This window comes from Budorcas taxicolor, chromosome 13 (assembly GCF_023091745.1).
Source record: "Budorcas taxicolor isolate Tak-1 chromosome 13, Takin1.1, whole genome shotgun sequence".
NCBI lineage: Eukaryota > Metazoa > Chordata > Mammalia > Artiodactyla > Bovidae > Budorcas > Budorcas taxicolor.
The window spans coordinates 28937518-28960334 of NC_068922.1; the positions used below are offsets into that span (position 1 = coordinate 28937518).

At 45.2% G+C, this 22817-nt stretch overlaps 1 protein-coding gene across 2 annotated transcripts in view; it reads right to left on the bottom strand.

Moving 5' to 3' along the window:
* Positions 1-1264: 1264 nt before the first annotated feature.
* Positions 1265-22817, bottom strand: part of FAM107B (family with sequence similarity 107 member B) — a 212328-nt gene continuing 190775 nt past the window's right edge. For both annotated transcript variants that reach the window (XM_052650681.1, XM_052650682.1), the window contains 3 exons: positions 14388-14571; positions 4947-5097; positions 1265-3019 (listed from right to left, as the gene is read on the bottom strand). In XM_052650681.1, the coding sequence (XP_052506641.1) occupies positions 2903-3019; positions 4947-5097; positions 14388-14571 (452 nt within the window). In that variant the 3' untranslated portion in view covers positions 1265-2902. The remainder of the gene's footprint in view (positions 3020-4946; positions 5098-14387; positions 14572-22817) is intronic.

The window sequence follows — 22817 nt, forward strand, 5'->3', positions numbered from 1 at the left end:
AGAATACTCTGATCTGAAGAACTAACAGCTGCTGCTAAAATACCACATATTCTAAGTGTAACATAATATCTTAGCATGAATTTGCTTGACAGAATAAATTGCCAGCCTTAAATGACATAAGGCAAGAGGACATAACTGATTTGGAGGGGGAAGACCATCAGAGGGAAACCCCAGAACCACCTTCTAATCCTTGAATTGAACACAGCAACCCCCTCACATCAGTTCTAGACATCCACCTTAAACAGATCAGACAAACACAGCTGCATGGTCCGAGCATGTGGTGATTTTTATTAAGAATAACTTTGGTTCTAAGAATTCCACCCTCAATTCTGTAATACTTTCCATTAAAAACAATTATACAAGAGCAAATACAAAAAATATTAAATTATGAAAACAAATCCATTAAGGCTCCCTTTATATATATTATATACACTCAGACAAGTGAACATTTTTCAGAGTAGAAGAATAAAGTCAACTGTGGTAGCTTAGAAAGCAACACTACCTTCCTACTTGGAGATTAGAAAACACTGAGCTATTTTAAGAAAACCTTAGAGTGGAAAAATGGAGCCGTTTTTGTCAAAAAGTGGCTCAAAGCCCAAAACTGCTCAGATGTCCATGAGTCCTAGAGGTTTGGACTCCAGAGTATTGAAGTGTGGGGCAGCAGGGAGGGAGAGAATGATGCCTTTTTAAACTCAAGCTTATGAGCAGAACTGACCTGGCAACTTCAAAGAGCTTTTCTATCTGTACATTCCACTGTTTAGCGAGGAAACATCACTTGACACTATTTACAAGTCTTCTTTCAGCCAGACCTCGGACTACCAACCACTACTAATTTTGCAGATTTGTGAGTGAGATTGAGAGGGAAATGCTTTTGGAATTTAGCTTTTCCCAGTGAAGCATGAATTCTAGGTAAGTTCTAGGAACAGAATTGGTCCTTCTAAAGAAGCCTGTCTGGGCCCTTGAAAATTTTATCAAGTGGCAGAATTTTGCTTCAAGGATACAGGATCTAAAGATCTTGCATATCCAGCTGGATTAAAGGCTATGAGCTAGTCTTGAATCTTCATTTTATAAATCGCATCACTATTTCGTATACACAGAGAAAGAACTCTAGTCAATGTGCAATCAGAAATGTACTTTCAAGATGCTTAGTTATTAACACACTTTCTTCTCGCAAAAAGAAGGATGGGAAAAAATAGTTATCCTTCCATCCTTCCAAAGCAAATTACTATACAGCAACATTTTATCCTAAGCTCCTCGTATTTTATTCATATAATACTTGCTGATGAAAGAAATAATCTGTTTCAGGTGTAGTCCACGTGTTCTCTGACTAGCAGTATATTATCTATGCATTTACTTTTGTCTTGTTCACATTAGGGACGAACAGAAGCCTCATGGCCCACCATGAAAACTGCAGAATTCCCAGAGAAAGCTAATTTCTACTAGGCTGATTAAGGATACAAAAGCTTAGGATCCAGCTTTCTTTGATTCTTGAATTATAAGAAGAGCCTTCAACGCCGAAATTACTGGATGAATCATTTCTACAGAGAACATACTGGATCCATACAGATTCTTCTAAACCACCCCAAATAGAAATGTTTCCCCTGCCCATACTGGTGACAGAGAATGCATTCTGCATTAAGAATCTGCTGTAAAGTTGGTAACTCAGGGTTCATGTGGAGGATAGTATGCCAGTTGGAGAGCACAGACTGAGTGTGCCCCATTCCCTCAGCTGTTCCGGAGAGATCAACAGTGGTCACAACATCATCCTTACCAACAGTACCACCATCACAAAGGTAGGGATGAGACAGTCTTCCTTCACAAGGAAAAAGGGCAAAGAGCTGGTGATCATTAGAGAATTTCAAAGCTTGCATTCAAATAATATTCAAAATGCATAAATGCTATAATTCTTCCAGAGACCAGTTCATATTCGTTTCATATCAAAAAGCCCAAAGAACTCTTCCTTCCCAAGCTTCCGGTGGGAGCTTTCCCCATGCTGTTCTCAGAAGAAAGCAAAAGGCTTGAACCCACTCCTTTGACACTGAAGTTGGGTGATTTGGACTAGTTTTTATTCCTCAAAGGGCTGGGAGATTATTTCACATAAAAGGACTAAATGAGCAAGAAATTAAAAACAAAAATGAAACAAAAGCCCTAACAGTTATCAAAGCAATACACAGATTTGTAGGACATACCTTCCCTGAAGTAGAAGGTCACTGTGACGCCTCAGAAAACCAGCAGGAATGAAAATAAGATCAAGATGGACATTTACAGAGTTTTGTTTCTAAATTTTTGTTTCTGTATTTTTACACCTCCTCATCCTATTTCTGAATCTAAATGTCAACAAAGGTAAAAGCTGTGCTCAACATGAATATTAACATTCTCCAGTGTGAAGCCTAAAGTGGGTGAAAGTGTAAATGAGACAAGAAAACGGAATTTACAAATGGTGGATGTAACAGATTCAACGAGTTTGTGTGCAGTCTAAATTATTGGATAGATAAGAAAGGAAGAATGAAAGGTGTTTTCTTTAGGTTTTGAAAGAGAAAAGGCTCTGTGCCCCACTAAACTTGGCCTGGAAGAAAAACCAAGTAGTGCAACTCTCAAGAATTTATTCCAGTGTCCTCTTCGTTTCTTGTTGTTGTCTTTTAAAAGTCTTTGAACACAGGTCCACTATCCCACCTTAAGTGCTGGTCAACATCCTTTGTTTGGCGAATAGGAACTGCAACAGTCACAGGTGACTCACCCACCCGGATGAGAGAAAAACCAAAATCAAACCCTTTTGAAAGTAACAGATCCCTGCTGGCTGGGATTCGCTCCAGGGGCTTTGGCCCTGAGCTTAAGCGCTGGGGAGGCCCCGGCACAGGCCTTCTGTGTGCTGGGCTGGGTGCGTGGTCTCTGCAGCCTGGACCTACGACTCCTGGGCTTGCGCCACTTCCTGGCCTGTTCTTCTGAGATTGCCTTTAACCTTCACAAACTCTGGGGCATTTTCTTGCTCTTCTTGCAATTTCTGTTTCTCAAGTTCAAGCTAAACAGAATTCAGAAATAGGAGAATTATTTACAAAGTATTCACAAAGGGAGAGGCTTTCCAAAACACTGTTTTCTCTTCGCAAAGGCCCTAATGACTTCGATTCCCAACAGAAGAAAAGTTTCTCCCGTTTCCACTTTAAATATATTTATATTTTCAGATATGCGGTAGGATCTAGGTCCTGGAGTAAGAATTCTGTACAGAAGCAGCAGCCCACTAGTTGTTGCTGAAACCCTGGGGGGTGACGAGAACATGAAGATCAAGGCTAAGGATGAAAACAAGAGCTGAGGGAAACACACACATGCTCTCCAGTTGTGAGTGAAGCTGAACTTCACTCATGTGCTTGAGCTCCAGCACTGGGCTGTGAATTCAATGGTAGCCCCTGGCTTTGGCTGTGCCTCCCTGATCTCTTCTATACCCTCAACAGAATCCTTCTCTATATCTTGAATGTCTTTTAGTCCACCTGTAGACATCTGTCTCAGCTTTTCCTTTCACTGTACATAAACACTTACATCCGATGTGTCTGGGAAATTCTGGACAAGGTAAGTCAGGGAAAGACAAGTACTGTATGATCTCTCTTACATGTGGAATCGAAAAACAGAGGGTAAAATGGGGACTAGCAGGGACTTAGGCTGGAGGAATAGGAAAGATGCATTTAAGGGTACACACTTGCCACTTTCAGAAAACTAAGATCATGGCATCTGGTTCCATCACTTCATGGGAAATAGATGGGGAAACAATGGAAACAGTGACAGACTTTATTTTGGGGGGCTCCAAAATCACTGCGGATGGTGATTGCAGCCATGAAATTAAAAGACACTTGCTCTTTGGAAGGAAAGTTATGACCAACCTAGACAGCATATTAAAAAGCAGAGACATTACTTTGCCAACAAAGGTCTGTCTAGTCAAGGCTATGGTTTTTCCAGTGGTTGTGTATGGATGTGAGAGTTGGACTGTGAAGAAAGCTGAGCACCAAAGAATTGATGCTTTGAACTGTGGTGTTGGAGAACGATGTTGGAGAAGACTCTTGAGAGTCCCTTGGACTGTAAGGAGATCCAACCAGTCCATCCTAAAGGAGATCAGTCCTGGGTGTTCATTGGAGGGACTGATGTTGAAGCTGAAACTCCAATACTTTGGCCACCTCATGTGGAGAGCTGACTCATTGGAAAAGACCCTGATGCTGGGAAAGATTGAGAGCAGGAGGAAGGAGAAGGGGACGACAGAGGATGAGATGGTTGGATGGCATCACCGACACAATGGACATGGGTTTGGGTGGACTCTGGGAGTTGGCGATGGACAGGGAGGCCTGACGTGCTGTGATTCATGGGGTCGCAAAGAGTCAGACACGACTGAGCGAGCGACTGAACTGAACTGAACTCGCAAGTAGAAGATAAGTCCTGGAGACCTAACACATAGTCCAGGGATTACAGGGAGCAAAGTGATTATAAACATGAACATGAAGAAACTAGAACGCTCCCCACCACTAGCTGCTGCTGCTGCTGCTAAATCACTTCAGTTGTGTCCGATTCTGTGTGACCCCATAGACAGCACCCCACCAGGCTCCCCCGTCCCTGGGATTCTCCAGGCAAGAACACTGGAATGGGTTGCCATTTCCTTCTCCAGTGCATGAAAGTGAAAAGTGAAAGTGAAGTCGCTTAGTCGTGTCCGACTCTTAGCGACCCATGGACTGCAGCCTACCAGGCTCCTCCGTCCATGGGACCTTCCAGGCAAGAGTACTGGAGTGGGTTGCCATTGCCTTCTCCACCCCACCACTAGAAGAAAGGGTAATTATACGACAGAGGTGTGCGCTAACACTACAATGACAATTGTGATACAAATGTATCAAGTCAATGTATTTTCCCTCAAACAATATTTTAAGTCAAATATCTCAATAAAAACCCCCACCTTTATCCCCAATCACCCTTACCTGCTCCAACTTCTGCTGCCGTTTTAATAGTTCTATTTCCAGGTCAGATTTCTTCTTTTGTGCTTCTTCTTCCTTCTGCTTTATTACTTGATCTCGTTTTCTCTTTTCCATCACTTTCTGCAGTTCTGGTTTATTCTGAGGGGCTAGACCCCTGCAAAAAAAGCATTAACAAATCACTTTGCTGAACACCTCAAACTAACGCAATACTGGACCTCAAAAAAAATTTTTCAGTTGAAAAAAAGTAAAAAAAAAATTAAATTGAAAAAATTTTAAAGCATTAACAAAATTTAAAAGTTGTAATCTAACAGACGCATCTTTCATGATCAGAAATTTAGGCATCAACCACAGAAGGGTCTAGTAACTTAGCATGACTGTGACGCCTACTACCAGCTAACAGTCAGCACTGAGGAGCCTCAGAAATTCACAAGCATGAGAGAAAAGGGCAAGACCATCTTTTTAAGTGTAAGCAAAACCTGCCGCTCAATAAAATCTCTACTGCGTGCCAGATACTAGGCCATGCAAGGGAGGCTAGTGTCTGTGGTCTGTGGGGGAAGCTGAGGAATAGCACACTCATTCAGAGTGTGTGATGGTCACCTATACTGGAGAGGAAGTTGCCTCCACCCAGAATTCCAGGGCAAGTTTCCCAAGATGGAGCCCCTGAGCCCAAGTATTACATGCAGCCTGGAGAGAAGCTAGAAGAAAGCTCAACAACAAAATGGCTTGGAAACCTCCTCCAACTCTCCCTGTTTCAGACTTGGGAGAGGATTCTCACACATGCCAAGGCACACCCAAGGCTCCATCACTGCTGGGGTCATGGCCACAGAAAATCCAGATCCCGACTCCCAGCCCAACGCTCTGGAACCATTTCAGACACACAGTTCAACTGCTGACGACGCTTGGAAGTCAGGCTTCGGGGAGCGATGGATCAGGCTGCCAGCTCTTCAAATGGGGCGAAACAAAACCCAAACTCAGGCCATTCCCCGGCAACTCTCATCTGAAAGGTTTGAGCCAGGTCAGGGGAAGGACATTCACGGACACTTTCGTAGAAGGGATTTCTATGCTAAAGTCAGCTGGGATTTGCTCAGTCTCCATTTCTTCAGATAGGGCTATTGGCCAGGTTGCTCCTCAGGGTTTCTCCAGTCTGGACTCCCCCTCGTGCCCCGACCCTCGTGCTAGCTTAGCTGCCCACCTCCTCTTCACTGTCCTCCCTCTCCTGAGCCAGTCTCCACTGCCCCCTAAAGTATCTCAACTCAGTATTCACACTGATGACAAAAACACAGCAAGTTACAGAACAGGAAGAGCGTTATCAAGGTCAGACAGCCAAGGGTGTAAGGGACAGAGCTATCACACTCGCGCCCACGAGCACACAGCCACAACAGGAACTCGTGCTTTTCTGGGCTGCAGGAAACCAGCTCTGCTGGATCAGCCCAGGACCGAGGAGGCCTGTGTGCCTCCCAACACACTGGCCGGCCTCAATGATGCCCAGGAGTCTGTGCACCAGGCCCATCAATCTCCGTGGCTGTTCTCCAAACTACTCCAATCAGCTAAGGCGACTCATCAACTAGGAGTCATCGGAATAACTTAAAGAATTTCCAAAACATGTTCTGCTTTTAAGAATCTCAGCAACACCCTTGCTTCAATCTCTTTCAAGTTCACTCTATCATATTTTGCAAACTAATCACACTTGCAAACATCACACTTCCTCATCTATCGGAATTTTTAAAATTCTGGCATCTCTGCTCTCTACCTACTTTTTAAATAAATGATTTTTTCAAAGCTGCTTTTTATAAAGTAAAGATGAGTATAATCCATCACTGAAGATAAAGGATATAGACCTCAAAATAACATGTATGTCTTCCCTTTCCCCATTTTCATTAGCAGAACCTATGGTTTAAAAAAACAGAAAAGAAAATATTAAATTCAGCCATATTTCCAGTGAAATAAAAGAGGCTATTTTGTGATTTAATTAACAGTTTGTTTCCTAGTTGTTAACATTGTATGAGGAGGAGAGAAGTATAGACAGACTAGTCCAGAAACCAAATCTTTACTCAGTGCAATAAACAAGTTGCTTACGGTACTTTTCTCCTATAGACTTAGGTGTCACTGAGCACTGGAAAATCTGTTTGTAAATAATCTGAGAAAGACCCACTGAGCTTCATGACTATTAAAAACTCTCACTATAACACTTACAGAGTTAAGGGATTTAAATTATAGAATTAAGAATTTAGCTACCTGCACAATTTAAATTTCAAACTATAATTCACTGGAGAAATTAACGTCAACTGTTATTGAGTGCTTCTGGATTATGCAAAAGCTGTTGAACAAACTGATGTATGATGCATTAAGCTGGCACTCTACAGAAACATGTGAATGGGTTTAACTAATACACGTACTCATTTTCTGTTCAAAGATTTTACCCAATAGTGCAGTAAGATAAAATATTTAGTAACACAAAACTCAGGAAAATGGCGCTTATATGAAAAATGTCCTGCACTTATAATAATCAAGAAGTCATACAAATTTAATTAATATTTTATTAAGCAGCTCACTTAACTTTGTGCCAAATGGAAAAAGGCAATCACTATCTATGTGATTCTCTGAGTCTAAAACAGTATAAGCCTCTGCATGACAACATTGATTATCTTTAATCCATTCTAACATATACAATTAACAAGAACTTTCAATCACTTGATGACTGACAACTTGGCCTGGGGGCCATGGTACCACTCAAGACCAACAGTTATTCCTGAATTGCTTGCTGCTGCTGCTGCTAAGTCACTTCAGTCGTGTCCGACTCTGTGAGACCCCACAGACGGCAGCCTACCAGGCTCCCCCGTCCCTGGGACTCTCCAGGCAAAAACACTGGAGTGGGTTGCCATTTCCTTCTCCAATGCATGAAAGTAAAACATGAAAGTGAAGTCGCTCAGTCGTGTCCAACTTTGCGACCCCTTGGACTGCAGCCTACCAGGCTCCTCCATCCATGGGATTTTCCAGGCAAGAGTACTGGAGTGGGTTGCCATTGCCTTCTCCTCCTGAATTGCTTACTGTGACTTTTATAGTGGACCAAATTGATTTTTCAAATTAGTAAGTCCTCTTTGAAAAAAACAATGTTTTATAGGGCTTCCCTAGTGGCTCAGATGGTAAAGAATCTGCCTGCAATGCAGGAGACCTGGGTTCGATCCCCGGGTTGGGAAGACCCTCTGGAGAAGGAAATGGCAACCCACTCCAGTAATCTTGCCTGCAAATCCCATGAACAGAGGCTACAGTCCATGCGGTCACAAAGAGTTGGACATGACTTAGCGACTGACACTTTGAAAAAAGTTAGGTGACTTATACATATTAGCAAGACAAAAGGTGAAAGCACACCTCAACTCCCCCCGGTCGACATCTACTGGGCACACCACGTGCACGGTGTTCTAGGTGAACAGTGGCTCTGAAAACTGTACAAGATAGAGGCCCTACAACCACGGGCTGCTCCCCACTCCTGTGTGCATGTGTGCTCAGTTGGTCGACTGTGTCCGATTCTTTGTGACCTCTTGGACTGTAGTCCACCAGGATCCTCCGTCCATGGAATTTTCCAACCAAGAATACTGGAGTGTGTTGCCATTTCCTCCTCCAGGGGATCTTCCCAGCCCAGGGATGGAACCTGAGTCCCCTGCACTGGCAGGTGGATTCTTTACCACTGAGCCACCTGGGAAGCCCTCCCCACACCACTGCATCCACAGATAACTCCCCATCTTGTCTGTGCTCCCCTATACTAGCTATAGCTTTATCAGAGCACAGAAGTGCCAAAATTTTGTCACGCCTATAATGAGACATTTAGGTTGTTTCCAGTTGTCCCCGATGGAACACAAGGAGGCGAGAGACTTCCTCGACCATTTATATCTGTCCTATCCAAGTATTTCTGTTGGTGACATTCTCAGAAGCAGAACTGCTGGCTAAGCATCTGCATATTCTGGATTTGGATGTGGATGGCCAAATCACTTTCCAACTAGGCTGCAACAATTTATATTCCCACCGTCACCGATGAAAATGTACAGACAACTTTTAAAGGTCCCTTTCACTTTTCACAGAAACCACTGAACACATCTGGGGACCAGCTGGACCGCCCCACCTCCACGGTAGCCACACTTAAACCTGTGACAGGGAAACCATCGTGCGGGTCAGCACCAGGCAGAGGAAGGTCTGGCACAAACTTTAACACAACACGCTCCTTTCCCCTGCCTACCCAGTCAAGCCTCTTGGCCTAATATTTTCCTTTATGGGGGAGGAGGAGGGTTGCCTTTGGTTCTCCAGCCCTTGATCTTGAATCTTGGAATCTTCTGGTTTGGTTGGCCCACCTCTACATTTTTAACTAAGCCCTTTCTACCTGCATTGATTCAAACGCAAATATTTCTACCTCAACTTCCCTTATTTTTTCTTCATGTTGCACAGCAATAAGCATTTATTGAGGAACTAATTGTTTGTCTAGCAAAGCATGCCAACTGCAGAAAGTCCTGGAAACTGCTGCCTGAAAGGTACAAGCCAAAGATCCAACGGTGGGGATGCAGGGTAGCTGGGTGTTCTATATTTGTCCCAAAGGACTCTTTTTAGAAGGGCCTCCCTGATGGTTCAGTGGTAAAGAACCCACCTGCCAATGCAGGAGACATAAGAGATGCAGGTTCGATCCCTGGGTCGGGGAGATCCCCTGGAGGAGGGCATTGCCTGGAGTATTCTTGCCTGGAGTATCCCATGGACAGAGGAGCCTGGCAGGCTACAGTCCATAGGGTCGCCAAGAGTCAGACACAACTGAAGTGACTTAGCACAGATACTCTTTTTAGAGAAGGCAGATTCTCTCTAAATTATATCAGAAATAAGCACTCTTGAACACTGATCTTTCAAGTATCAAAAATAATGCCTCTTGCAATCTGCCATTTTATGGAAATAGCTAAAGACTCTGAGAACCCTAACACAAGGTCTTAATCATCAGACCAAGTGGAATGACCAGATCAAAATATAGACTTTTAGGGACTTCCCTGGTGGTCCAGTGGTTAAGATTTCATCTTCCAATGCAGAGGATGTGGGTTCAATCCCCGGTCAGGGAGCTATGATCCCATATGCCTCTCAGCCAAAAAAATCAAAACATAAAACAGAAGCAATATTGTAACAAATTCAATAAAGTCTTTAAAAATGGTCCACATCAAAAACATCTTTTCAAAAAAAATTTAAAGACTTTTAACCTGAAACTTAGCTGGGTCCACAGAAGAGCAGAATACTTGAAGGAGTATGGGATGCGGAGTGAGAACACCTATGAGAATGTGCTCTCCTAAGCACGGACTCTGCTTTTGTCTTCTGATCTCTAGAAGGTGCTTCCAACAACTCTTTGAACTGCGACAGAGATTTGAGCCAAATATGTAGCCACAAAGACCAAAGGTTCCACAAAGCTTGTTCTGTGATCTCCTATTCCTACCCCTTCTTCTCATTTATATATTATTTTTAAAATTATTTATTTCTTTATTGGGCTGTGCCAAGCCTTAGTTGTGGCACTTGGGATCTTCAATCTTTGCTTGGGGCTTGCAGGATCTTTAGTTGGGGCACACAGGATCTAGTTCCCTGACCAGGGATTGAACCCAGGACCCCTGTACTGGGAGCAAAGTTTTCCCCACTGGAACACCAGGGAAGTCCCTCATTCATATTTTTATTAAATTTGACTCATAGCTGTCTTTAAAGATATATATATAATTAAAGACATACATAATTCTATATTGATTTCAACCCTGTTTTTATTCCTAAAAGCTACTGTGTCACCTTAAGAAGACTCTTTAGCCTGGTACCCTGAAGAGTTTCCCTTCATTCACATATCAAATTAGAACAATTCCAAAACAACATACACTGGGTTTCTGAAAAAATCATTGGATAAAATATGGGAAAGCCCTTTAAAAGTTGCAGAAAAGTCAATAGAATTTCATTACAGTACAAACTAGTCAGCAAGTATGACAATGCTTTAACTGAATATATACATACTATCAGGGTTTTCTGGAGAAGGCAATGGCAACCCACTCCAGTACTCTTGCCTGGAAAATCCCATGGACGGCAGAGCCTGGTAGGCTGCAGTCCATGGGGTTGTGAAGAGTCGGACACGACTGAGCAACTTCACTTTTACTTTTCACTTTCATGCACTGGAGAAGGAAATGGCAACCCACTCCAGTGTTCTCGCCTGGAGAATCCCAGGGACGGGAGCCTGGTGGACAGCCGTCTATGGGGTCACACAGAGTAGGACACAACTGAAGCGACTTAGCAGCAGCAGCAGCAGCAGCAGCAGCAGCAGCAGGGTTTTCCTGCTGGTTCAGATGGTAAAGAATCTGCTTGCAATGCATGAGACCCAGGTTTGATCCCTGGATTGGGAAGCTCCCCTGGAGAAGGAAATGGCAACCCACTCCAGTATTCTTGCCTGAAGAATTCCATAGACAGAGAAGCCTGGCAGCCTATAATATAGTCCATGGGGTCACTAAGAGTCGGACATGACAGAGCAACTTTTATTCATTCATTCATACATACTATTGATGTGATACTTTCTATTATTTGGTACTAAAACTTAGAAATGAAAAGCCAAAGTTGTGAAAAAGTATATGTGTTAGAAGATAAATGTAAGAGAAGAAACTGCTTTAGAAGTCTTTACTCTAAAAGCAGGTGTATTATAAAGAGGATTCTACCAAACTAAGATCTTACCTTTGAAAAAAACCTAAAGAAGCAGGATAAGATATACTCACTTGATTTTGCAACTTCTATTTATTTTTTTAAATACACTTCTACAACCAGATCAGAACTCTTCAGAGAAAAACAGGAAAAGGCAATAGGGATTTTTCAGATGCTGCGTCAGGGTAAGTGGAAAGACAGATGGTGCAACTGAGCACGTCTTACATAGGTCAGGTATTTTAGTAGATGTTTATACACGTTCTCCTTCATTTTCATCTTTATAAGAAAGATTATTTTTATCCCTCACTTAACAGATGAAGAAACAGATCTCAGGAAAGAAGACCTGATTTTGTCCAAAATCATAAAAGGTTGGGAAGATCCCCTGGGGAAGGGAATGGCAACCCTCGCTAGTATTCTTGCACAGAGAATCCCATGGACAGAGGAACCTGGCAAGCTGTCCATGGGGTCACAAAGAGTCAGACATGACGTAGCAACCAAACAACAAGTTAAATGTTGAGCCGGATCCATACCATTTCTCCCTGACCTCAAAGCCCATGTGCTCTCCTCACCTTGGTGCTCAAGGGAACATGAGCATTCTCTAAAATCCCTCTAAAAGCAGCTGAGCTGGGCCCAGCTGAGAGGTCAGCTGTGCAAACAAGGAAAGAAAAGCGCAGGAGAAAGGCCAACAGGAGGATGATGCATCCTCACAGGATGTATCTACTCCAGGAAATCTGGAAACAGATTCACTGCACAAACCAAACCAGTCATGTTCTACCTGTACAGGTATGACCCAGGCTGCTACATACATTTCTGCAGAATAGTCGAGAGGCTCTAACTCAAGCAACGACTATGCTGCCAATTTTGGTTTACTTTTGCCTCTATTTCTGACATGGAGGCTTTTTGTAGATGTTATAGAAAAAACAAAAAACCAACAATAGTTTGAACTAAAATGTTTCTCAGAGATCAACTAAGTGTCCTAGTGCTGTCTGACAGACAAGAAAACTAAGATCCAAGAGATAAAGACAGTCAGAAAACTTTTTGTTCAGAAAACCATTTAGCTACTCTCTTTTAGAGGATAGTAACCTTTCCATCTTCCCAGCAAAATGCAGGTGCGGTTTCTTGCAGGGACAGCTTCCAAATTCTTTGGCCTACTGAGGAACTTACATAGTCCTGTTTCACTTTGGGCATGATGATACCCATTTGGTTTTGTTGTTGTTTTAACTTTTATGTGATGAAGACAGGTAGAAGTTAAGCACTTATTCAAAAAGGATCAAACTCACATTCTGTTGAATAAGGGTTAACCCAGCAGCACACTGTCATGCTGGGGACAGAAAGCAAAACACATTACCACTTTTGGAGGGAGAGATGTAATCACAGAGAGTTCCTGGGACAGGAGTTAGGAGTTCTGGCCTAGGTATACTCAGACAGAGAACTACCACAAAAATGCCCCCTCATATCCTTTTTGAAAGGTTTTATTTTTAATTAAGCCTTCCTTCCATAACATTACCCCAGTGCTTAGCTTTGTCTGCACATCTTTCAGTTCAGTGAGTAGTAGCTACCTTATCACCAAAGCAGAGCAAACAGTGAGTGGTTGAGTGATCCACAGTTTCACAATTCAGATCAACAATTTTAGTCTGAAGACCCAAAAACAGTTCTAAATGAAGCTTAACAGATCTTAGAGAAAATAATGTGTGTCTTACATCCTCAGCTCTCCTAGCCCAATGGTCTTGCTTAGAATCACTTAAAGAGCAGAGTACCAGCCATAAAAAAGAATGAATTAATGTCATGTGCTACAAAATGCATGGACCTAGAGACTATGATACAAGGCAAAGTCAGAAAGAGAAAGACAAATACCATATGACATCACTTACTTGTGGAATCTAAAATATGACACAAATGAACTTATCTACGAAACAGGCTCATCGTTGCCAAGGCAGAGGAGAACAGGGGAGGGATGGACTGGGAGTTTGGGATTAGCAGATGCAAACTCTTATATACAGAATGGATGGACAACAGAGTCCTACCGTACAGCACAGGGAACTATCTTCAGTGTTCTGTGATAAACCATCATGGAAAATAATATATATTTACATGTATAACTGAATCACTTTGCTGTTCACCAGAAAGTAACACAATGTTGTAAATCAACTACATTTCAATAAAATAAATTTTTTTTAAATTTTAAAAAGCAGAGTACCCCACACCCAGCAATCAAAATTGCATTAGTACACAGATGGAACCAACAAGGGTTTACAAGGAAGACAGAAGGTAAATGCTTTACTCCTCTCCAAAAAACAAATAGTAATAATAAAAATGACTGTAATCATCTAAAATGCCCCCCTAAAAACAAACACATGAGAACACAAGAAAGGGGGTCCTTATCTATTGTTAAGTCTGATGTGGTTCTAGAGACTTCTCTCTGCCACTCAACAAATGCTAAGGTTGGCAGTATCTGGTTTTCACGTTTCCCCAAATATATGGGGAAACAACATACTTCTCTTTGATGAAAGACAAGCTCTTTTATCCTTAATCCAGCCTCTTGTGTACACATTCTAAAATATGTGTCCATCTGAGAAAAGGGACTCAGGACCACAGAACCCTCAGTGATCCTGGAGGCGGCAGCTGAGCCTATAGACGGGTTTACATCATGGATGTTCTGACTCAAGGATGCGTGAAGGAATAAGGAAGCTTTCAATATGGTCAAGAAACAAATCTAGCTACCTCAAAAGTCCCCTAAGGAAAACTTTGCTCAAAAAGCCATCGTACCTTTTCTGATTCATAAGAAGTTCTCTGTGAAGGTCTTGATGGTTCCGGGACGTCTTAACAGGATTGACTAGTTTCTGAGGCCTAATGAGTTCAGGATTGTCATCGTCTATATAGTCTGGCTCGGCCATGATGTTTCTTGGGATGAGATACGTGTCCTTGGGGTCAGGATCCTCCAGTGGGCTGTCTGAAACAGAACAATGAGAGTCATTGTGGCGTCGGTTCAGATGTCTGTCTGCCCAGAGCAGAGGCCTGGGATAGCCGAGCGCATCCTCCAGGGGGCCTCCGCCACTTCATTGGAAACCCTCTGAAGCTCTGTCTTAGCTACGGTGGGCGGCGAGGAGCGGGAGGAGCCCACTTGGTTCTGGGAGCAGACAACTAAAGCACAGGAGAGTCCCACAGCCAGACGGGTCCGCACCAGGCTCACCGTGAGCTTCAGGTCACACGGGTCCTGCTCACCACCGTGTCTAAATACCCACTGAACCCACAATGAGCACCTGGGCACCAGACCCAGGTCCTTCACACTCCCTTCAGCCTCCAAATTAAGATGTTCTAAAAACGTACAGATCCCAGAGCCCACATAAGAGGCCAGCAGCTCCCTGGGGGCAGATCAGCCTTCTTATCCTGCCAGGCTATTGGACCCTGTCTCCTTCCCACTCCTGTGAGCACCCAGGAGACTTCATCCCGTTCATAGCCTTTTGCATCTTTCCTCAGATGGCACCTTCTCAGAGAGCCCTGACCTCCTAACAGCCCTGCTTAAACCTGCAATGCCACCCCAGCCCTTCTGTGCTTCCTCCAAACCACAGGTTGACTGACTAGTCACTGGCCACCTAAAGCAGATGCCCCTGAGGGCAAGGATTTCATCCGCGCACACACCCCACCCCCCAGCTGCCAGAACAGTGCCGGGCGCAGGGGGAGGGACCAGGCCGCAGAGCCCAGCTCTCCACACTTGTTGTCTAGAAGGAAGAGGAGGCTTCACTGGAGAACAGAACAGACCACCCAAGTGTCTTATTTCTGGGCTTGGACTCTGTTATCAGCACGTGAAAGGAACACATGACGTGATGACCCCTGGGTCCTGTGTTCAATTTAAGTGCATGTGTGTAGAGGCCCCTGGAGAGTGGGATACACGTCTCTTTCCTTTGTTCTCGGCAGCCTCGATACCCAGTGACAACTGTATGAAAACGTGTCATATTTTGTGAGACGGAAGAGAAAAGGCATGGGGGCAAGAGCTGGGGGGATATGGCTGGCTGAGTGCAGGCTGAAACCCCTGTGATCCACCTGGCAGGTATCCGGTTGCTGCAGACCCCCGGGCCTGTCTCTCAGCGCTTACCCACCCCTGCTCCCTCTCCCTAACACACATAAACCTTTTAAGATAACCAACACATCATTTTATGCCTCCCTGTCCTGCAGGATGACGAAATTTTCCAAACCAAAAGTCAGAGGCAGGGCCTCACTACAGCAGAACATCTGATAGTGGGACTTCCCTGGAAAGTCCAGAGTACATGCGTGTTAATTCTCTGGCAAGAGCCATGCCCCCAGATGGAACAGGGATCTGAGACGAGGGCAAGGGCAGGAGGGAGGATCCCATCTGAGCAGGCTCACACCCAGCACTGCCCCCTGTCCCCACCTCTCCAGGTGAGTCAAGAGAGTAGTCCCCCTCCCCTGCATCCTCAGAGCCCCAGCAGCACCATGCAGATGTATTTCCGGTACAAGAAGCATCCGTACACCTGGGAGGGCTTCCCCAGTGGCTCAGTGGTAAAGAGCCTGCCTACCATCACAGGAGACACGGGTTTAATCCCTGACCTGGGAAGATCACCTGGAGAAGGAAATGGCAACTCACTCCAGCATTCTTGTCTGCAGAATCCCATGGACAGGGGAGCCTGGCAGACTGCGGTCCCCAGGGCCACAAAAGAGTCAGACACGACTGAGCGAGTGAGCGCTCGTGCACGCACACGCCGTAACCATACATGTCTGTCTAGTCTGTGAAAGGGCCAGAAACACTTTGTCTCCAGCTTTAAATCCGAGGGTCCAGCCAAGTGTCTGGCACATGGCAGAAGCTGAATAAACTTTGAACTTAATCAAATCTGTAATAAACAGAAAGAAGACAGAGCCCCTGTGAGCAAGCTCCTGGATGGAAGACAGACTCCATCTTTATTTCTGCCCATGAAATCAATGCCCCAAGCAAATACCCAAGTGAAAGAGAGAAAGAGAGCGTGTGTGTGTGTGTACACACGGGGCAGGGGTGCAGGCAGGAGAGACGTGGCTATGTGCTTCCATGGACTCTGGCATGGGGGTGGGGGAGTGGGGGTATAATCGAAAAGAATAAAGATGCAATCTCAAGTAGAATTTAGAAATAAGTAAAACGGGTCCAGAGGCCAGTAGCTACAAGTAGGAGTCTTGGGTCTCAAAGTCATCAGTGATGTTTCCTGAATCTCTGAACTGTCCTCAACAGCAGCCAACTATTTCCCAACACTTTAGATACAGCACCTGTGGGTACGTGATCACACCTGATCCCAGCGACAGTCCTATGAACAGAAGCACTAGAATCTTTATTTCACAGACAATAAACAGAGGAATAAAAGTTAAAATAACTTGCCTAAGCTAATTTTGCCAATAGTGTAAATCTCAGACTTGAAAAAAAAAAATGAAAATTAACACTCTCTGATCTGAAAACTCATGTTCTGTCTCCCAAATTACAATTTTTCCTATTATTAATAGAAAGATCTTTTGAAAATTAACATGAAAGAAAGAGGAAAAAAGAATAAATTAAATCAACTAAAACAGAAACACTGTGGCTGCATCATTTGTGTATTTTAGGTATAAATGCACGGCCAAGCAATAATACACACGTATCTAACAGACTGGGCTTCCCTCGTAGCTCAGTTAGTAAAGCATCTGCCTGCAGTACAGGAGACCCAGGTTCGATTCCTGGGTTGGGAAGATCCCTTGGAGAAGGAAATGGCAACCCACTCCAGTAGTCTTGCCTGGAGAATCCCATGGACAGAGGAGCCTGGCAGGCTACAGTCCATGGGGTTGCAAGAGTCAGACACGACTTAGCAACTAAACCACCACCACCCCATCTAACAGATTAAACCAAATATTCCTTAAATGCTACCTGCATTGATCTTTTAAAAGACAAGTATGTCTGCAGCCTCCCCCAAATGGAAACTCACGAATTGGGCCTGTGGTAGGTAGGTCAGCGATCCCATCACATCAGCCTGACTATTTGAACTGGCCCTTCAGAGAATGCACTCCTTAGTGGAGACTGGAGAAGTGCCAGACAGACCTGCAGGCAGTCTTGATTTTGTTAAAAAGCCAACAGCAGTTTCATCTAGTTAATCAGTAGACAAGAAGGCAATGAGCTGCCATAAAAGGATTAGTCCCTCTGTCCTAAACCAAGGATAATCTCCCCGACCTCACATCCAGATTCCTGCCTCCTGAGGTCAAGGTGTCAGCAAGGGAGGGGAGCCTGTAGACCTGGGGAGAAGAGCGTTCCAGACTCAGGGAATAGTCAGGAGCACGCCTGATGCATCTGAGGAAGGAGAGACATGAGTGAAGGTGGGGATGGAGGGGGACCAGTGGGGGCACCAGAGAGGGTGGGATTCGATGCGGGGACTTGAAGGCCAGTGCCAGGGCTCTGGCTTTTGCCCTGAGTGACAGCAAAGAACCATTCAGGGCTCTGAGCAGGAAGTGACGAGCTCTGACTCATGTGTCTGGACGATTACTCTAGCCGAGTGTAGGACAGGCCCGGCACAGCCAGGGAAAGACTCCAGGGGGCAGCTGTCAGGGGACCCAGGTGAGAGATGGGTGCAGCAGACCGGATGTCATTTCATTTCAGCCCTTGGGACTTCCTGAAGGACTGTACACCAGGAGTGAGACACACAGAGGCGTCGAGGGTGCCTGCAAGGGCTCTGGCCTGAGCAACGAGGACAGAGCTGCTGTGGTGGAGGCCGTGAGCACAGCAGACGGGAGTGAGGCCAGGAGCTCCCTTTGGGACATGCTCGGTTGGAGATGTCCCTGGACACCCGGGTGACTGAGGGCGAGCAGCTGAGGCAGTGAGGGCCCAGACCCTGGGGGGCTCCTTCCTGGTCTTACTAAGTGACTGCCGGGGCCTCTCACTTCGCCTCTCCCACAACCCCCCCAACCCTCCACTCCCACTATTCCCATGACAGGAAGCCACACAGAGGCCCATTGCCCCTGGTTCCCAGAGGTCAGGGCTGGGGTACATTGTCTTGGGCCTTGGTGCCAAGAGACAGATTGACCTTCCTGTGTACACAGTGAACAGACTTCAGTTCTGAGCCTAGAGAACAAGTTCTAGCTTGGATTCTTCTTCACTTTCTCTTAAGACTGAGGGCCTGAGAAGCCTCTTTTTTTCCACTGGCCGAGAGGCCTGAGACAGGATCGGCCTGTCTCCTGCTGGACAGAGGCAGACAGGCCACAGGTGGGCAGTGGCTCAGGGAGCTCTGCCCATAAACGAAGGCACAGACTTCTTCCTTCTTCTCTCTCCCTGGTTTGTCCTTCATCCAAGTGGAGACGGGAAAGGGGGCCCCAGCCTGAGTCAAGTGTACAGACCTCAAGTGAGACTGCAAACTAGTCTGAGGGGAAAGCTGTGGTCGCAGGGAGTGGACCACGCTGAGGTCTGGGAAAGGTTACGTATGAGAAGGAAGGTGGCCCTGAAAACTGTACACGATAGAGGCCCTGCACCCATGAACTGCTCCCCACTCCTGTGTGGGTGCGCGCTCAGTCGCAAGGCTGTGTCTGAGTCTGCAACCCCACGGGCGGTAGCCCACCAGTCTCAGACTCTTGTCTGTGGAATTCTCCAGGCAAAAATACTGCAGTGAGTTGCCATTCTCTTCTCCAAGGGATCTCCCTGACCCAGGAATCGAACCCAGGTCTCCCGCACTGCGAGCAGATTCTTTACAGTCTGAGTTACCAGATACATTGCACCGAGTTGAAGACTTATCCTTAAATGAAGGAACAGAATGCAGGAAGAACCACCAGGAGAGGGAGCCCCGGAGCTGCCTGGAGTCTCAAGCAACGCGGCTTAAAGCCTGAGCAACCAGTAATCCACAGCCCAGAAGGAAAGAGGAGACAGAAAAATGTCTGGAAGTAAAGGCACTTTGAAATGGGTATCAGTATTGCTACATGAAACCTTCTTCCAGAAATTAACATGAAGACACTCTTATCAGATATACGCGCCTGGACCAGTAACTGATTCATAAAGGGATTTTTAAAAAACTATCAAGTCAGTGAAGGAAAATGAGGGTCAGCTCAGTAGAGAAGCCCCCTTCATGTTCTCTCTGGTAACTTTTTTCTTTTTTTAAAAGCTTTTTCTTCTTTTAAATGATGGAGCCCATTAAATCTCTTTGCTGTTTGCTGGTGTGTTTGCTTGTTTTAATGATAATAAAGCATTCTTTACAATCCCCTAACTCACTGGGAAGTCTCCCTAGGTTTACTCACCCCCTCCCCTCATGTAATCCACAGTCGATGGTAACTTTCAATGGTTCTAAGACCCATTCATGCTACCGACATTAAGACCTTTCTGCAAAATGTGAAGTCTATCACATGCACATGGAGTTCTGAATGGCTCTGGCTGCAGTGCAAGGCATGTACCAAGGAGACGGGGCTGATGTTGAGAAACTCTGATGCTGTTTTGAGGTCGAGGGGATTCAGTGAAAGATTTTAAGCTGAGGAATAAAAACACAGATTTGCATTTTAGACAGACACTAACACTGTACACTAAAAATGTAACCTGATGAGAATTCTGCCTTTGATTCCTGTGAATGAGCAAAATCATTACTAAACTCCACTGTCTCAGAAAAGAGAGGGGAATTCCAGCCTTATAGATGCCCTCTTGAGTCCTTCTTTGCATTTTTCCCCTTTTCAAAGGTTAACCGTGGGTCCAGGCCTCTGCTAGTCCCAGGTATTTTGTGTTGATTGCTTTTCAGAGGTGAATAACCATCCCCACAGAAAAACTCCACAACTGGATGAATAAACATTCACTGCATCTGGGTTTCCCATTAGACTATTCCTGGCTCCAGGAGTTCATTTTCAAATTTCTACATCACAAAGACAATTTTATTATTTTTTTGGTAGGACTTGTGGGAATCTTAGTTCCCTGACCAGGGACTGAACCCAGATACTCATTAGTTCATAGTCCTAGCCCCTGGGCCACCAGGGAATTCCCACAAAGATAAAAGTTAAAACTTAGTCCTCGGAGATATTGCAGGTTTGGTTCTAGACCACAATAAACTGAGTATTGAAATAAAACAAGTCACCCAAATTTGGGGGCCTTCCCTCATGGCTCAGCTGGTAAAGAATCCACCTGCAATCCAAGAGACTTGGATTCGATCCCTGGGTTGGGAAGATCCCCTGGAGAAGAGAAAAGCTACCCACTCCAGTATTCTGGCCTTGAGAACTCCACAGACTGTATAGCCCATGGGGTCACAAAGAGTCAGACATGACTGAGCGACTTTCACTTCACTTCACCTCAGTACATATGAAAGTTATATTTATACTATAAAATAAAACAATCCTCTGAGAGGAAAAAAATGAAAATTTACAGATTATGCTAAGTTCCATGTCCACCTCAATATTTAAAATCTATCTAAAGCACTCATAAATGAATCCTTTAGAAAACAACACCTGAAACCTATCAGTGCATGCAGGTTACAGCTATACCAGAACCAAACCGAAGCTAAACAATTAAATGTTTGAAGTGCTGCAACTTCTGGAAAGTAATTCCCAGGAAGTTTTTAAGAGCATTTGTTTCCCAGGCTGTCTCTAAGAGATTTACTTGGAAAAATCCAAGTCACTTAAGTTTGCACGCCAGCCAAGTCCAGGCTCGGGTCAACCTGGAAGAGCAAGGACTGTCCCTGGAGCCACGGCAGTCTCCCTCAGCACCCACAGTTCCCAGAAGGGAGCCTGGTTGTGAGGAGGAAGGCCTTGAGAGAGCAGAAAGTGAGTTAAAATGGGAATTTCTCCCAAACACCCAAGGGCTTCACTTACAAAACTCCTGAGCCTGGGAACAACCTGAAGATTCAGTCTTGTTGACAGGAGATCGTGGCACTATCTGGGACCCAAAGGCATCAGACAAGTGCCCAGATGACCTTCGTGGCCACAAACTCAACAAAGGCAGACAAGTGACGCCGAACCAGAGCAATCCACGCGAGCTCAGAAATGTGGCTTTTCCAACTGTGCCGGGCCCACCGCTGCTGGAATTTCAGACTCGCAATAAACTGGCCACAGAGATGCTGCCACACGCTTGCCAAACAGTGACGCGCTTGGGAAAATACCAAACTCGTTTTCTCATCCCTGAAAAATGTATTTTTATATTAAAAAAATAAGGCACACATTTTATATTTAGAAGACGGGAACGAAGGCAAGAGAAACCTTGGGAAGACAGAACAAACACGTGCCCATGTTTAAGATCTCAACTGGACCAAGTGAGACGGGACCAACCAGTAGGTGGCGACGGCTCCACAAATAACACGGTGTCCGTTTCGAGGATGACGCCTGGTGGAGCAGGCCCACCTCACCCAGACCCTCAGCACTGTTACCAGACCCTCAGCACTGCTAGCAAAAGCATCAGAGACAAGCCACAAGAGGAATCCACTGTGGAGTCACTACGCATCGTCTCTCGGTATTCTGCGTAAGTGTCTCCCCATCGCTTAAGCCTCACAACGGCCCAGTGAGGCGGGAGTTTCTATCTCCTGTGAGTCTCCCCATTCCCTCTGAGCTCAGACAGCTTCAAGGAGGTAGGCTCTGATCACACCAAGTGGGTCTAAATTCCAGCTCTCATTTACTGTAAGTGTGATTTTGGGTTATGTTTCCTCACCAGTTAAAAAGAAGACGAAGAGGAGGCGGAGGAGAAGTGGAAGAAGAGGAAGAAGGAAGAGGGAGAGGAAAGGCAGATCCTCTTCTACGGTTATGAAGAACAGACGAGACAGGCACACCCACCTCGGGGCCTGGAAACAGGAAGCCTTCCGTAAGTGTCACCTGTGACAAGTGCTGTCGCTGGCCACAGGTAACAACAACTAGGGCTTCCCTGGTAGCGCAGCTGGTGAAGACTCTGCCTGCAATGCAGGAGACCCTGGTTCGAACCCTGGGTGGGGAAGATCCCCTGGAGAAGGGATATGCTACCCACTCCAGGCATCTCCTGATGCCTCAGTAGGTAAAAATCTGCCCGCAATGTGGGCGACCTGGGTTTGATCCCTGGGTTGGGAAGATCCTGTGGAGGAGAACATGGCAAGCTACTCTAGTAGTCTTGCATGGAGAATCCCCATGGACAGAGGAGCCTGATGGGCTACAGTCCATGGGGTCACAGAGTTGGACAGGACTGAGCAACTAAGCACAGTAAACAGAAACCCTGTTATTTTGCCCCCAGGTTACACAGCTCGTAAAGTACAGGACCAGGATCTGAACCTGGGTCTG